A 14,723-nucleotide genomic window follows, 5' to 3' on the forward strand; every position below is an offset into this window, starting at 1 on the left:
ATTACTTTAGTTTGGACATGTTTAGCTATTAGACAGTCTTCTTGGTTTAGGTTTCCTTATGATCCTGTGATTTTTATTTTTTACACCTTCCCTCTCCCTGTTATTTAGTCGAAAATTTGCCCTTTTTGATGAACAGCATCGAGAAGAGATGCGAAAAGAACGGCGGAGGATTCAAGAGCAGCTGAGGCGGCTTAAGCGGAACCAGGAGAAGGAGAAGCTTAAGGGTCCTCCTGAGAAAAAGCCAAAAAAATTGAAGGAACGTCCTGACCTAAAAGTAAGTATAATGTGGTATATTCATATTTAACAAAGCAAAGAAAGAAAGCATACTTTTTCCCTAGATTTTGGATCCTCCCTTAAAGGGGATGAGGGCAGAATTGTCAAAAGCTAGTCTGAATCGACATAGCTACTTGGGTGTTTTCAGTACTAGTATGACTGGTACGAATACCACCAGACCTAATCTAGTACCATTGGGTATCATTTCATACCTCATCCATTGGAAATATTTTTCTAGGAGTTGAAATAGGTTTGGTGGATGCCTTAAAAATATTTTTTTATTCAGAGAAAGAGAGAGAGAGAAACATCAATGCTGAGAGAGAACCATCAATTGGCTGCCTCCTACCTGGGCATGTGCCTTTGATTGGGAATTGAACTGGGAACTCTTCAGTCCACAGGCCAACGCTCTATCCACTTAGCCAAACTGGCTAGGGCAAGATTTTTTAACATCTATATTTATGTACATATGAGCATTTACATACATCCTGTTTTTAAATTGTATATATTAAAAGAACCAACAGAAATAAATATAAAATACATGTTGCTTTACATAACTTAGGTAGGATTCCATATATTTCTATGCAGTTTAATTGTAATATTTATTCAATACCATAAAATGAGGCAACTGTGGTACAGTGGAAAGAGCCATGGACTTGCAAACAGAAGATATAGATTCAAGTCTGGTTGCCATCTAATAGCTCTGTGATCTTAACCTTTTCAAACCTGTTTTCTATAAAATACCTATCTCACAGTATTGTTGTAGTAAGTGATATAATACATGGGAAGCACTTTATAAACTATGAAATTTTCTATAAATTTAAACTACTGTTTACATGAGGTCATTAAAAGTATTTTAACGTATGTGATCTTATGTGAATACTAGAGGCCCTATGCACGAAATTCATGCACAGGGAAGGGGGTGTCCCTCAGCCCAACCTGCACCCTCTCCAATCTGGGACCCCTCCAGGAATGTCCGACTGCCCATTTAGGCCGGGTGGGATTGGGCCTAAACGGGAAGTCGGACATCCCTCTCACAATTCAGAACTGTTGGCTCCCAACAGCTCGCCTGCCTGCCTTCCTTCCTGATTGCCCCTAACCACTTCTGCCTGCCAGCTTGTTTGCCCCTAGCTGCCCTCCTCTGCAGGCCTGGTTGCCCCCAACTGCTCTCCCTGGCAGTTCTAGGTCCCTCCCAACTTCCCTTCCCTGCAGGCCTGGTCACCCTCAACTTCCCTCCTCTGCGGGCTTGGTCACCCCTAACTGCCCTCCCCTGCCGGCTTGATCACCTCCAACTGCCCTCCCTTGTAGGCCTGATCCCTCCCAACTGCACTCCCCTGCTGGCCATCTTGTAGTGGCCATCTTATCTCCACATGGGGTCAGGATCTTTGACCACATGAGGGCAGCCATCTTGTGTGTTGGAGTTATAATCAATTTGCATATTACTCTTTTACTAGATAGGATAGAGGCCTGGTACATGGGTTGGTGCCAGCTGATTTGCCCTGAAGGGTGTCCCAGATCAGGGTGGGGGTTTCCTTGGGGTGTGGGGTGGCCTGGGCAAGGGGCCTGTGGTTTTAAGGCCAGCCATGACCCCTGGCGACCCAAGCAAAGGCCCTGGTATCTGGGGTTTATTTATCTTCTACAATTGAAACTTTGTAGCCTGGAGTGGAGCCAAGCCTTCTGCTTGCTCTGTGGTGGCAGCCATTTCTGTTGGGATTTATGTGTCTTCTATAATTGAAACTTTGTAGCCTTTAGTGGAGGCCTGGGCCAGCAAGGGGAGGCAGAAAGCTTGGCTTCCTCCATTGCCAGGGAAACCCAAGCCTCCTTCCTGCTGTCTGTGGCTGTAGCCATCTTGGTTGGGGTTATTTGCATATTTGCTCCTGATTGGCTAGTGGGCGTGGGCAGTTGGTGTAGCAGAGTGATGTTAATTTGCATATTACTCTTTTATTAGATAGGATGATACAACATTGAACCCATTTCACAGATGAACATGTGGTCAATTGCAAAACAGATGGGAATAGGCCCATGCTGACTGCCTGTGTTGCCAAGTGCAGCCTTGGGCTTCCAGCAGCCTTTCTTCTATACATTTACTGTTTTCATAGTTTGCAACTTAAATTGGGAGTGGAAATCCTCTCTGTTTTCTTTCTTTGAGTTTTATAGAAATTTTCTTTCTCTATTTTTTTAATGTGCTTTTTCCATACATATGCACTTTTGTCCAATGCCTCTGGTTGAAGGTGTTTTAACAGTTCTTTTCAAACCAAAGTTCTGATCTTGCCTTTGTTTCTCCCTTGCCTTGTATTTTTTAGCAGATTTTTATTGAACTTTAGTTTTCTATGCAAAAATAATTTTCATAGAAATTAAGTTAATTTTATTCCAGAAAGATCATTGGCTGAACTACTCAAATTGTATATATTTCTTAAAGCTGATATCATGCAGCCTGCTTACCTCTGATATTGGTACTTTTCCTCCTGCAGCTGAAATGTGGGGCTTGTGGAGCCATTGGGCACATGAGGACAAACAAATTCTGCCCCCTCTATTATCAAACAAATGCTCCACCTTCCAATCCTGTTGCCATGACAGAGGAACAGGAAGAGGAGTTGGAAAAGACAGTAATTCATAATGATAATGAAGAACTTATCAAGGTTGAAGGGACCAAGATTGTCTTGGGGAAACAGCTAATTGAGAGGTAAGGAATAGGAAGTGCCACAGAAGAGATCTATTGGAGGTTGGTGATACTGATGGGCAGCAGGTGGATGTGCCGAGGGCATAGGAACTTGGATGGATTTTCCTCTGTAATTGTTCCAGTATGAAAATTACAATCTTTTGTTGCAAAGCACTAAGTTCCACCACTTGTTCTTGGGCATGTACCTACTTTTCTGAGTCTCAGTTTTCTTTTTTTTTTTTTTTTTTTTTCAGTTTTCTTATTTACAAAATAAAACCACCCTTTCTAGGGTAGTTATGAAATAAAAATGAGAGAGACTATATAAAGCATAGTGCCTGGCATATAGCAGATGCTCTTCATATTTTACTTTGCAGGTACTCATTATTTGTAAGGTCCCTAATCTCAGAATGTTCTAATTATGGACCATCCAAAAAGTTTGAGACAAATGATGCTTATACATACCTGTCTCATGCCCTCAGGAGAAGTGGAAAAGTTTTTAAATAAAAAATTTTCCCTTTTTAGTTTTAAAAATTTCAAACCTATGAAAAATTTAAAGATTATTACAGCATGCTGTTCCTCTAAATTTACCAGCTGTAAGCATTTGTCCCATTTGTTTCATCTTGATATATTTAAACTTTTGCTGAACTGTTTAGAAATAACTTGCAGGCATCATATTTCACTTATAAATTCTTTAGCATAGGACATAACAACATGATACATTACAACATAGAACATAATTACCATTAATTCAGTAGTATCTTGCATCCAGTTCTTATTCAAATGTCCTTAGTTGTCTCAAAGTACTTTATTGCCTATCCCCAAATTCAGGATCCAGTTCTAGTTCAAACATTTAAGTATTTTGAGTCTTTCCTAATTTAGAATTGCCTTCCCCATCCTTTTTGGTTCTTATGACATTGACTTTTTTTTTTTTTTTTAAAGAATCCAGGCCAATTGTCTCAAAATATCCCACAATCTGGATTTGTCTGGTTGTTTTCTCTTTGATTATATTCAGATTAAATGTCTTTGGCAAGGTTACTACATAGGTGGTATTATGTAGTTAATACACCACATCAGGAAGCTCATATTGTCAGGTTTCCATACTATTTTAATCATTTTGTTCTCTGTGATAAAGCTATGTTATTCTCTTTGTAATGAATATGTTGGTGAATATCTTGATCCGTAACAGTTATTCTCGCAATGGTTTTGGTATCCATTGATGATCCATTATTACATTGGGGTCGCAAAACAATGTGTTTTTTTTTCTTCTAATTCTAACATTCTTTTTACATTAAATGGCATTCTATAAAGAAAAGGTTCCCCCTTTTTTTGAGTACCATTACAGATTTTGAAATTTCTTTCTTTTGTAAACTTTACCTCATTATTAATTTTGATTTCCATTATTGTCCCAAATTTTACCCCTTCATACCAGATCCTGTGTCTTTTTTAAATGACTCTATAAATATTTGATAACTTTTTTGCTTTCTGACACAAGATGTTCTAGGATGTCCTTGAAATTTCCCTGTCCCAGACCTAGAATCAGCCATTTCTCTAAAGGAGCCCTGGTTCCATTTATTGGGGAATGCTGTTTAGAAATCAGGATCCATCTAGATGCCATTGCTACTAGGCTCTTAGTGGACAGAACTAAGAAGTATACATGTATTGTAAAGCACAATTCATAGAGTTTCAAATTGTATCTATAGTTTCTTCCTCATATCTTCCTACATTTCATATTTGTATCTTTTCTCTGATTTCCAACATCAATATATTGATTCATTTGCTTTATCCTAAGATACATACAAAATAGTTTGAGACTTACAATACCAATATTACTACCAACAACAAACCTATAGAGTCAGGTGTTTTTTGTAGTTGTCCTGCCACTGAAGTTGTACAGTCAGGGTATTATATTAAAAATATATTTGAATTCTTTTTTGTTTACTTTTTTTATTTTTTGTTAATCCTCACCCAAGGATATTTTTTCTATTGGTTTTTAGAGAGAGTGGAAAGGACGGGGAGAGGCAGAGAGAAACATCAATGTGAGAGAGACACTGATTGGTTGCCTCCTGCATGGACCCCGACAGGTCCTGGATTGAGCCTGCAAATCAGGTACATGCCCTTGACCGGAATTGAACTCAGGGTCCTTTGATCCACAGGCTGACGTTCTATCCCTATCCACTAAGCAAACTGGCTAGGGCTAGTTCCCTTATTTTCTAAATAGGAAAGTGAGGTGAAATTGTGGTTTGCCTAGTTCGTTATTATCTTGGAGATCCTATGAGGCCTTGCCTGATTTGAGCCTTAGAATGTGGATATCTGGCCTTTAGTTTGGCGTTTTCCTCCCCAGGCTTATTATCAGGGACTTTGGACTTTTTCACTATAGTTGCTTTTATCCCTGGGGACTAGAAATAGGGACTGCATGCTATGAAAGTGTTATTGATTGCAGTGCAGATGAGGTTCGAAGAAAATCTCTGGTTCTCAAGTTCCCTAAACAGCAACTCCCTCCTAAGAAGAAACGGCGAGTTGGAACCACTGTTCACTGTGACTATTTGAATGTGAGTATTTGCATTGCTTCTTTCTGACTAGATGAGCTTCTCATTAATTCCCCTAGCCCTCTAAGCCATGGTCCTGATATAGATTCTGAAAGCCTTTGTCCTTTCCCTGAAAATTATGTGTATTGTTCATTGTAAGACTTCCAAAACGTATTTGTCTAGCTAGAAAGTATTGTTTTTTAATCTATAGAAGCATTCTGATTCCTTGTTTTTCCTTAGAGACCTCATAAGTCCATCCACCGGCGCCGGACAGACCCCATGGTGACTCTGTCATCCATCTTGGAATCTATCATCAACGACATGAGAGATCTTCCAAATGTGAGTTCATTGCATTCATATCTACAGTAGAGATAAAAAGCCTTTTCTGTCTGTGATTTCAGATAGAGGACAGTACAGTCATAGGTATGTGGAACTCCTAATTTTTTTGGGTATAGTGTTATTTTTTAAATTATTTTTTCTTTTTGTTGTTAATCCTCACCCGAAGATGTTTTTCCTTTTTTTTTTTTTTCTTTGACGGGGGTAGGGAGGAGTGGGCGGGGGGAGAAAGAGATCAGTGTGAGAGAGGCACATTGGTTGTCTCCTGCACATGCTGCCAACTGGGGCCAGGGATTGAACCTGAACTTTTTTTTTTTTTTATTGAGTTTTTACAGAGAGGAAGGGTGAGGAATAGAGAACTAGAAACGTCGATGAGAGAGAAACATTGACCAGCTGCCTCTTGCACACCCCCTACCGGGGATGTGCCCGCAACCAATGTACATGCCTCTGACCGGAATCGAACCTGGGACTTTCAGTCCGCAGACCGATGCTCTACCACTGAGCCAAACCTGCTTTGGCTGAACCTGTACTCTTGATCAGGAATCGAACCCTCAACCTTTTTGGTGTACGGGACAGTGCTTGGCCAGGGCAAAAAATATTTTTATTGATGTTTGGGGGGGGGGGGGAGAGAGAGAGAGAGAGAGAGAGAGAGACAGACAGACAGACAGACAGACAGAGACATTAATTAGCTGCCTCCTAAACACCCTGTACCAGGGATGGAGCCTGTAACCTAGGTATATGCCCTGACCAGGAATCAAATTGGCAAGCTTAGTGCATAGGATGACGCCCAATCAATTGAGCCACACTGGCCAGAGCTAGGTTATAGTTTTTTGCTTCTATTGTTTTATTATAAAACAGTTGAGTAAAAGAAACAGTCAGACCTGTTCCATTTAGAAAACATACTTTGAGAGTTGATGAACAGGTAGAGAGGTAAGGTGAAAGAATCTTCATGAATTGGCTCTGACAAGTGTTCTTTGCTTATGGATGGTGCTGGCTCTTGTTTGCACAGACATACCCTTTCCACACTCCAGTCAATGGAAAGGTTGTAAAGGACTACTACAAAATTATTACTCGACCAATGGACTTACAGACACTCCGTGAAAATGTGCGTAAACGCCTCTACCCATCTCGGGAAGAGTTCAGAGAGCATTTGGAACTCATTGTGAAAAATAGTGCAACCTACAATGGTAAGAATCATCTATTCTTTGATTGAAGAAGTCACCTTTCAGATCCTCATAAGTTCAGACAGTATAGGACTAAAATGTATTAGTGCATTTTGTAGTTTTGAAAATCCAATAGTACACATTTTAGTCATTTAATATATAGTTCACCCTTGAATAATCTGGGTTTCAATTGTGTGGGTTCATTTATATATGATTTTTAAAAATATATTTTTTATTGATTTCAGTGAGGAAGGGAGAGGGAGAGAAAGATACAAACATCAATGAAGAGAGGGAATCATTGATTGGCTGCCTACTGCACATTGTACCGAGCCTGAAACCCAGCCATGTGCCCTGGACCAGAATTTAACCTGGGACCCTTCGGTCCACAGGCCGACACTCTATCCACTGAGTCAAACTAGCCAGGGTTATATCTGATTTTTGAATTGGCCTTGACAGTTCAAACCCACATTGTTCAATGGTCAACTGGTAGTGGAATTCTGAATATACAGAGAACCAACTTAAATTATAAATGGATTTCCTATTGTGTGAGTAGTCAGTGCCCTTAACCTCTACATTGTTCAAGGGTCAACTTTATATTGCTTCTTTTTATTACCACTTTTAATGTATCCTCTGGGGAATTTGGAGTCTGTATCTGTTGAAATGAAACTATTACATGGGGAGTACTAGAAGTTTAAGAAGTGGGCCTAGGTAAAAAGAAGGGAGAAGCATTCAATGTGGATGAAACCTGTGCAGAGTATGTGCGTGTTGACATATTTGCTCTGTGTGAATCTTTGATTTGGTCTACAAATCTATTACCGGGGATGTTATATATCCACTTTGCTTAAAAGCTGGAAAGGCAAGGAGGAAGAAATCTTTCTGAGTCTTTAAAGGGGGTGAAACAATACAGCTTGTGCATGTAAAGAATAAACTTTTTTAGTTACCATTATGTCCTTGAGCACAGATTAGTATAGGGGTTAAGAGTATAGGTAGCACTAAAATCTATGCTCCTCATACTATTCCAAAAAATTCAATAGGAAGGAACACTTCCAGCCTCGTTCTATGAAGCCAGCATTACCCTAATATCCAAACCAGATTAAAAAAAAAAAAAACACAATGAAAGAGAACTACAGGCCAATATTCCTCATGAACATAGATGCCAAAATCCTCAAAAAAATTCTAGCAAATCGGCTCCAGCAGCACATCAGAAAGATCATACACTATGACCAAGTAGGATTTATCCCAGGGATGCAAGGATGGTACAATATCTGCAAATCAATAAACTTGATGCATCACATAAACAAATTGAGAGATAAAAATCACATAGTCATATCAATTGATGCAGAAAAAGCATTTGACAAAAATCCAACACCTTTCTTGATAAAAACTCTCAGCAAGGTGGGAATAGAAGGATCATACCTCAACATAATAAAAACCATATATGACAAACCCACAGCCAACATCATACTCAGTGGGCAAAAACTAAAACCATTTCCCCTAAGAATAGTAACAAGACAGGGATGCCCACTCTCACCACTCCTGTTCAACATAGTACTGGAAGTATTAGCCATTGCAATCAGACAAGAAGAAAAAATAAAAGGTATCCAAATTGGAAAAGAAGAAGTAAAAGTGTCCTTATTAGCAGATGACATTATACTATACATAGAAAACCCTAAAAATTTACTCCATCAAAAATTACTAGACTTAATGAATGAATTCGGCAATGTAGCAGGATACAAAATTAACGCCTATAAATCTGTGGCATTTCTATACATCAATAATGAACTTACAGAAAGAAAGGCTAAAAAAGCAATCCCATTTACCATCGTACCAAAAAAATTAGGATACCGAGGAATAAATTTAACGAGGTAAAAGATCTATGTGTGGAAAACTACAGAACACTGAAAAAAGAGAGAGAGGAGACATAAACAGATGGAAGACCATACCGTGTTCATGGATTGGTAGAATCAGCATCATTAAATGTCCATACTACCCAAAGCAATCTATAGATTAAGTGCTCTCCCCATTAAAATACCAATGGCATGTTTTGCAGGCCTAGAACGAACTCTCCAAAAATTCATCTGGAATAAAAAAAGACCCCAAATAGCCACAGCAATCCTGAGAAAGAAGAGCAAAGTAGGTGGGGTTTAAATACCAGATATCAAGCTGTATTATAAAGCTACTGTTCTGAAAACAGCCTGGTACTGGCACAAGAACAGACATATAGACCAATGGAACAGAACAGAGAACCCAGAAATTGACCCAAGCCACTATGCTCAATTAATATTTGACAAAGGAGGCATGAACATAAAATGGAGTCAAAACAATCTCTTCAATAAATGGAGTTTGGAAAATTGGACAGATACATGCAAAAAAATGAAATTAGACCACCAATTTACACCATACACAAAAATAAACTCCAAATGGATAAAGGACTTAAAACATTAAGACGGGAAACCATAAAAATAATAGAGGAATCCACAGGCAGCAAAATCTCAGACATATGCCAAAGCAGTTTCTTCACTGATACTGCTCCTAGGGCAATGGAAGCTAAAGAAAGAGGGGAAAAAAAAGAGTACAGGTAGCATATGAGTCATGGCTCTGAATCCTACAAATTGAGTCACCTTAGATAAATCATTTTAACTGCTCATACTCAGTTTTCTCATTTGTGAACATGGGGCAATGGTGTCTTATTTTCCCATTCTTACTGAACATGTCATTAAACATTTGTTGATGAATAAATGAATGAATGCTAAATGAATTAGTGGTTGAGAAAAGAGCTGAAGATTTTTAGGCTTTGGGGGTACTTACACGAAAGAATAGACAGGGAAAGGTAAGAAATACGGAAAGGAAGTAGTCAAAATTATTAATCTAGATGAAAATATTTTAACTATCTTGCTGAGCTTAAATTAGGGTAGCCATAAACAGGGAGTGTAGGATATGGTTTCTGAAGCTCTTGTTACAGATATCAGGGAAACTAAAGTAATATTCTGAGGTGAGATATTCTTTTATGAGAAAGGCTTTGGATTAGCCATATGTTGGGAGGACATCACAAACTGAGTTCTGCAAATAAAAATTAGAGGCAAATTCTATATGCTAAGTATGGAAAGATTTTAAATCCTGAATTGATCTCAGCCACCCTTAAACATAATTGTTGTTCTCCATCCATGGTATCATTTTCAAGGTATTAAAGACAGCAGTATCAACAGTTGTACTACTATGTGTGGATATACACAAATACGGAAGAGAGTTAAAATTAAGCTTGTTCATTTGTTGTGTATCTACTATTTGTTAGGCACTAAAAATAAAGATAAGACTGGTTTATGTGTGTAACCCAGCAGCTAGTCTGATGCCTGGCACATATTTGGTGATCAAGTAAATGTGGAAAAGTGTTGGCAGCTCTTGCCTCCCATTTAAAAGAATATATTTTTATTTATTTCAGAGAAGGGATAGGTAGAGAGAGATAGAAACATCAGTGAAGAGAGAATCATTGATCGGCTGTCTGCTGCACGACCCCTACTGGGAGTCGAGCCTGCAACCCTGGGCACAAGTCCTGCCCGGAAATCCAACCGTGACCTGGTTTTCTGGTTCATAGGTTGAGGCTCAACCACTGAGGTACACTGGCTGGGCTTGCCTCCCTTTTTTAACAGTTCCATTTCTTCTTGCTCTATATTTTAGGGCCAAAGCACTCATTGACCCAGATCTCTCAATCCATGCTGGATCTCTGTGATGAAAAACTCAAAGAGGTAAGACATGTAAAATGAGAGAAAGGTAATGGAATTAGAAGGTGGTGGGTAGCAGGGTTAAGGAATTAGGGAATGCAATGGAAGAAAGTAAAGTAATGTAGGAGTAGCAGATCTTTAATATGTTAGAGTCTGGAAAGGACCTTAGAAATTATAAGCCAATTCCTTTTGTAGATGGAAAAACGGAGGTCCATTGAAGAAAATGACTTGTCCTGGGCATCATGACTTTTAAATAGTAGAGCTAGGATTAAAATCTATAACCCACATGTCTCTTTGGGAAAGGCCAAGGAAAGTGATTTTCTAGGAAGTCATCTGGAGTTAAGAGGCTGTGTTTTGGCAGGGAGGAATTTTAATTTTTAAAAGGTAATCTATCTATATTCCATCTTCTTACCTAAAAAAGAATATGGCACCTTACGTTTACAAAAACACATTGATGATATAATGATAATGATAATACTGAAGTAGATATTTCATAAAAGGATAATCAAATGGCCGGTGAACATGAAAAAATTCTGAACTTGATTGATTATTGGGGAAGTGCAAATTTAAACCATGGTTAGATACCACTACATACCCATTAGAAAAGCTAAAATTTTTAAAAGACTTTAAAAAAAGATCGATAATACTAAGGGTTGGTAAAGGTGTGGAACAATTGGTACATAAACTTTTCCCCCGTAAAGTGTGAAATGAATTTGATTTAGATTTCCTTACACAGAAGTCATTAATCAACAGTAATATGTTCAGTGTTTTCAACAATAACTTTACAGCAAAAACAGTGTGATGGTAAAATCTAACTTAATAAAGGTGTTTCTATTATGGAAGCTAAGGTATTGATGCCCAGGGATGTATATTTTTGGTGAATATAGAGTAGAATACAAAATACATAAAGGAGTGGTTGGTACAACCTGTTTGATCCTTTTACTGGAATGTCATTTATCTTGACTTTTTGCCTGAAACTGAATAATCGACAATTAGACTTTTTGTGACAACGGCAATGGAAAACTGAACTTTAAATTATCCTTAATTTTCTGTGGTGATCATACCTCACGGAAACCTTTGCTTTGTTTCATGTCAGAAAGAAGACAAATTGGCTCGTTTAGAGAAAGCTATCAATCCCTTGTTGGATGATGATGACCAAGTGGCATTTTCTTTTATTCTGGATAATATTGTCACCCAGAAAATGATGGCAGTTCCTGATGTAAGTGGTCTCGGTACTAAATATTGTGAAGATAGTATAGGGGAAAGGAAGGGATAATAGGGTATACATGTGTATGTATATTGGGGAGTTTGGTGGAGGGTGGTGTTTGTTAATTCAAATTGGTATATAAATATCAAAACTGACTTTTTTGCTCTATATGTGCATTATCTTTGAAATCAAAGAGGCCAGGAATCTGTGGACATAAGAGGTTGTTTCTTCCTATTGTTTGCATTCAGTACTTGAATGTTCCCAAATAGCCCTGGATAGAAACTAATATGCCAGCCAACAGAAGCTTTGAAAATATAGTTGCTTCTTGAAAAATGACAGATTGATAATTATCCAGTATTTGTTGTCTTTTGTTTCATTTCTTTTGCAACTTTATGACAAAGCTACTATGTTAATTCAATGCACGATTTTGTTATAAGGATCCTGCCTAGGAATTCTGTTCTAAGTTTCCTTTTGTGTTGTATATGTGTAATGCAATAATACTTCTGGATGGGTCTAGGGCAGTGGTTGGCAAACTCATTAGTCAACAGAGCCAAATATCAACAGTACAACGATTGAAATTTCCTTTGAGAGCCAAATTTTTTAAACTTAAACTTCTTCTAATGCCACTTCTTCAAAATAGTCTCGCCCAGGCCATGGTATTTTGTGGGAGAGCCACACTGAAGGGGCCAAAGAGCCGCATGTGGCTCGCGAGCTGCAGTTTGCCGACCATGACTCTAGGGAATAAGGAATTTTGAGTATGGAGCAGGGGTTCTTACTCTTTCAGAGCATAGGAACCCTTAAAGGAATACATGAACACTTTAAATTACATACAGAGTTTCGTGTGGTTATGTGTTTTTCTGGGAAAAGGGTCATTAGTTTTGGTCAATTTTAGGAATGTCTGTGTCCCAATGAAGGTTGAGAATCTCTAGTATAATATAAAGAATGGTTTTTATTTAATTTCTCATGCTTTCTTTTTGCTAGTCTTGGCCATTTCATCACCCAGTTAATAAGAAGTTTGTCCCAGATTATTATAAAGTGATTGTCAGTCCAATGGATTTAGAGACTATACGTAAGGTGAGTGATTTGTTCTAATATGTATTTTTGGGATCATATAACTTTGTATATATATCTAAGTGCCTGATTCTTTTAATCACAGAATATCTCCAAGCACAAGTATCAGAGTCGAGAGAGCTTTCTAGATGATGTCAACCTTATCCTTGCTAACAGTGTTAAGTACAATGGTGGGTATGTCTCCTTGCTTTTCTCTCTCCATCAGTTTGTCCCATCTAACATTAATTAGTTAGCATTATTAAAATTTAAGTGCATGAAGAAGTCTTGAGCAGTGATAGCAAAATCAGTCAGGTATCTTATTCTATTTTTTTTTTTAATTTTTTTTGTTAATCCTCACTTTGAGGATATTTTTTCCATTGATTTTTAGAGAGAATAGAAGGGGAGGAGGAGGGGAGGGAACAAAAGAGAGAGAAACATTGATTGGTTACTTCCTGCATTGGGCTCTGACCTAGGCTGGGGATCAAACCTACACCTGAGATATGTGCCCTTGACCAGGAATCCAACCCGAGACTCTCTGGTCCACGGGCAATGCTGTAACCACTGAGAAACCTGCCAGGGCTTGCTTTGCCTTTTTTTTTTTTTTTTTTTTTAAGCAGGCACACATTTTTATTTATTTTAAAATAATGGTTTTCTTTATATTTTAGTGTATGTGTTCTGTAAAGTTTGTTAATAACTTTTAATGATGGAAAAGCAATGCACATTTATTTTTTTTAAACTTTGCAAAGAACAGAAAAATGAGATGAGAATAAAAATCAAGTGGATATTACTTTGGACTTTGAGTCATCACTGCTTTCCATGAGATGTGAAAACTCACCTATGCCCCAGGCCCTTAGATGGAGCTTAGGGAAATGTGTGACTCATAGATCATGGTGAGCTCATATATGAACTGATTGAATAATATATACCAGGTTCTGTGCTGCTACTTAATCTATTGATAGTCACTGTCCTCATGTAATTCACAATCCAATTGAAGGGAAAGGCATTAAAATGCAGCAAGTGCACTAGAGGAGAGGAAGCAGTACCTTCACCTAAGTGTTAAGGCAGGCTTTTTTTTTTTTTAATTTCACAGACGAAGGGAGGGAGAGAGAGAGAAACATCAATGATGAGAGAGAATCAATTTGATGCCTCCTCCATGCCTCCTACTGGGGATTGAGCCCAAAACTTGGGCATGTGCCCTGACCAGGAATTGACTCGTGACCTTCTGGTTCATAGGTTGACACTAAGCCATGCCGGCTGGGCAATAAATTTCTGTTTTGAGAGACTCACTTGTTAAGAAAATATTGAGTGAGCATCTAATGTGTGTTGGCACTGGTAGATGCTGCAAATACAAAATCACATTAGATATGGTCCCTGCCCCCAATTTGGTTATAGTTTAGTAGGCAAAACAAAAGAAAAATTATGGAACTTAACCTGTTAACCGGGGAGTTCCCTTTTTAATTAAGCAACGTACAACGGGCGCATACTCTTTCACTAGGACGTGTCAGTACGTCACACCCAGCGGACGTAATTTTATTTACACTTAATTAAAATAAATGAAATATATATTTTTTCATTTATTTATATATAAAGCACAAAGTAAAATACAAAATTACAAACAAATAGAAAAGACCAACAAAAAAATGGAAACATCGAATTAAAAAATTATAAATTTTACAAACAATTATAAAGATTACAACCGAAGCCGGTTTGGCTCAGCGGTAGAGCGTCGGTCTGCGGACTGAAAGGTCCCAGGTTCTATTCTGGCCAAGGGCATGTACATTGGTTGCGGGCACA

The 14,723-nt window shown here is 38.2% G+C and overlaps 1 protein-coding gene and 1 long non-coding RNA gene across 17 annotated transcripts in view; both read left to right on the top strand.

Moving 5' to 3' along the window:
- Positions 1–14,723, top strand: part of TAF1 (TATA-box binding protein associated factor 1) — a 103,429-nt gene that overhangs the window by 30,808 nt on the left and 57,898 nt on the right. For all 16 annotated transcript variants that reach the window (XR_004983307.2, XM_036411497.2, XM_036411503.2 and 13 more), the window contains 9 exons: positions 109–274; positions 2,742–2,953; positions 5,370–5,478; positions 5,695–5,793; positions 6,800–6,977; positions 10,629–10,696; positions 11,769–11,891; positions 12,861–12,953; positions 13,036–13,120. Coding sequence is in view for 15 of the 16 variants with exons in the window: in XM_036411497.2 (XP_036267390.1) it covers positions 109–274; positions 2,742–2,953; positions 5,370–5,478; positions 5,695–5,793; positions 6,800–6,977; positions 10,629–10,696; positions 11,769–11,891; positions 12,861–12,953; positions 13,036–13,120 (1,133 nt within the window). In the remaining variant the exon portion in view is untranslated. The remainder of the gene's footprint in view (positions 1–108; positions 275–2,741; positions 2,954–5,369; positions 5,479–5,694; positions 5,794–6,799; positions 6,978–10,628; positions 10,697–11,768; positions 11,892–12,860; positions 12,954–13,035; positions 13,121–14,723) is intronic.
- Positions 7,297–9,722, top strand: LOC118704170. Its single transcript, XR_004983315.2, has 2 exons — positions 7,297–7,939; positions 9,532–9,722. It is a non-coding gene; the product is annotated as an uncharacterized LOC118704170 (long non-coding RNA).

The sequence above is a fragment of the Pipistrellus kuhlii genome, unplaced genomic scaffold, assembly GCF_014108245.1.
Source record: "Pipistrellus kuhlii isolate mPipKuh1 unplaced genomic scaffold, mPipKuh1.p scaffold_m20_p_40, whole genome shotgun sequence".
In the NCBI taxonomy this organism is placed as follows: Eukaryota; Metazoa; Chordata; class Mammalia; order Chiroptera; family Vespertilionidae; genus Pipistrellus; species Pipistrellus kuhlii.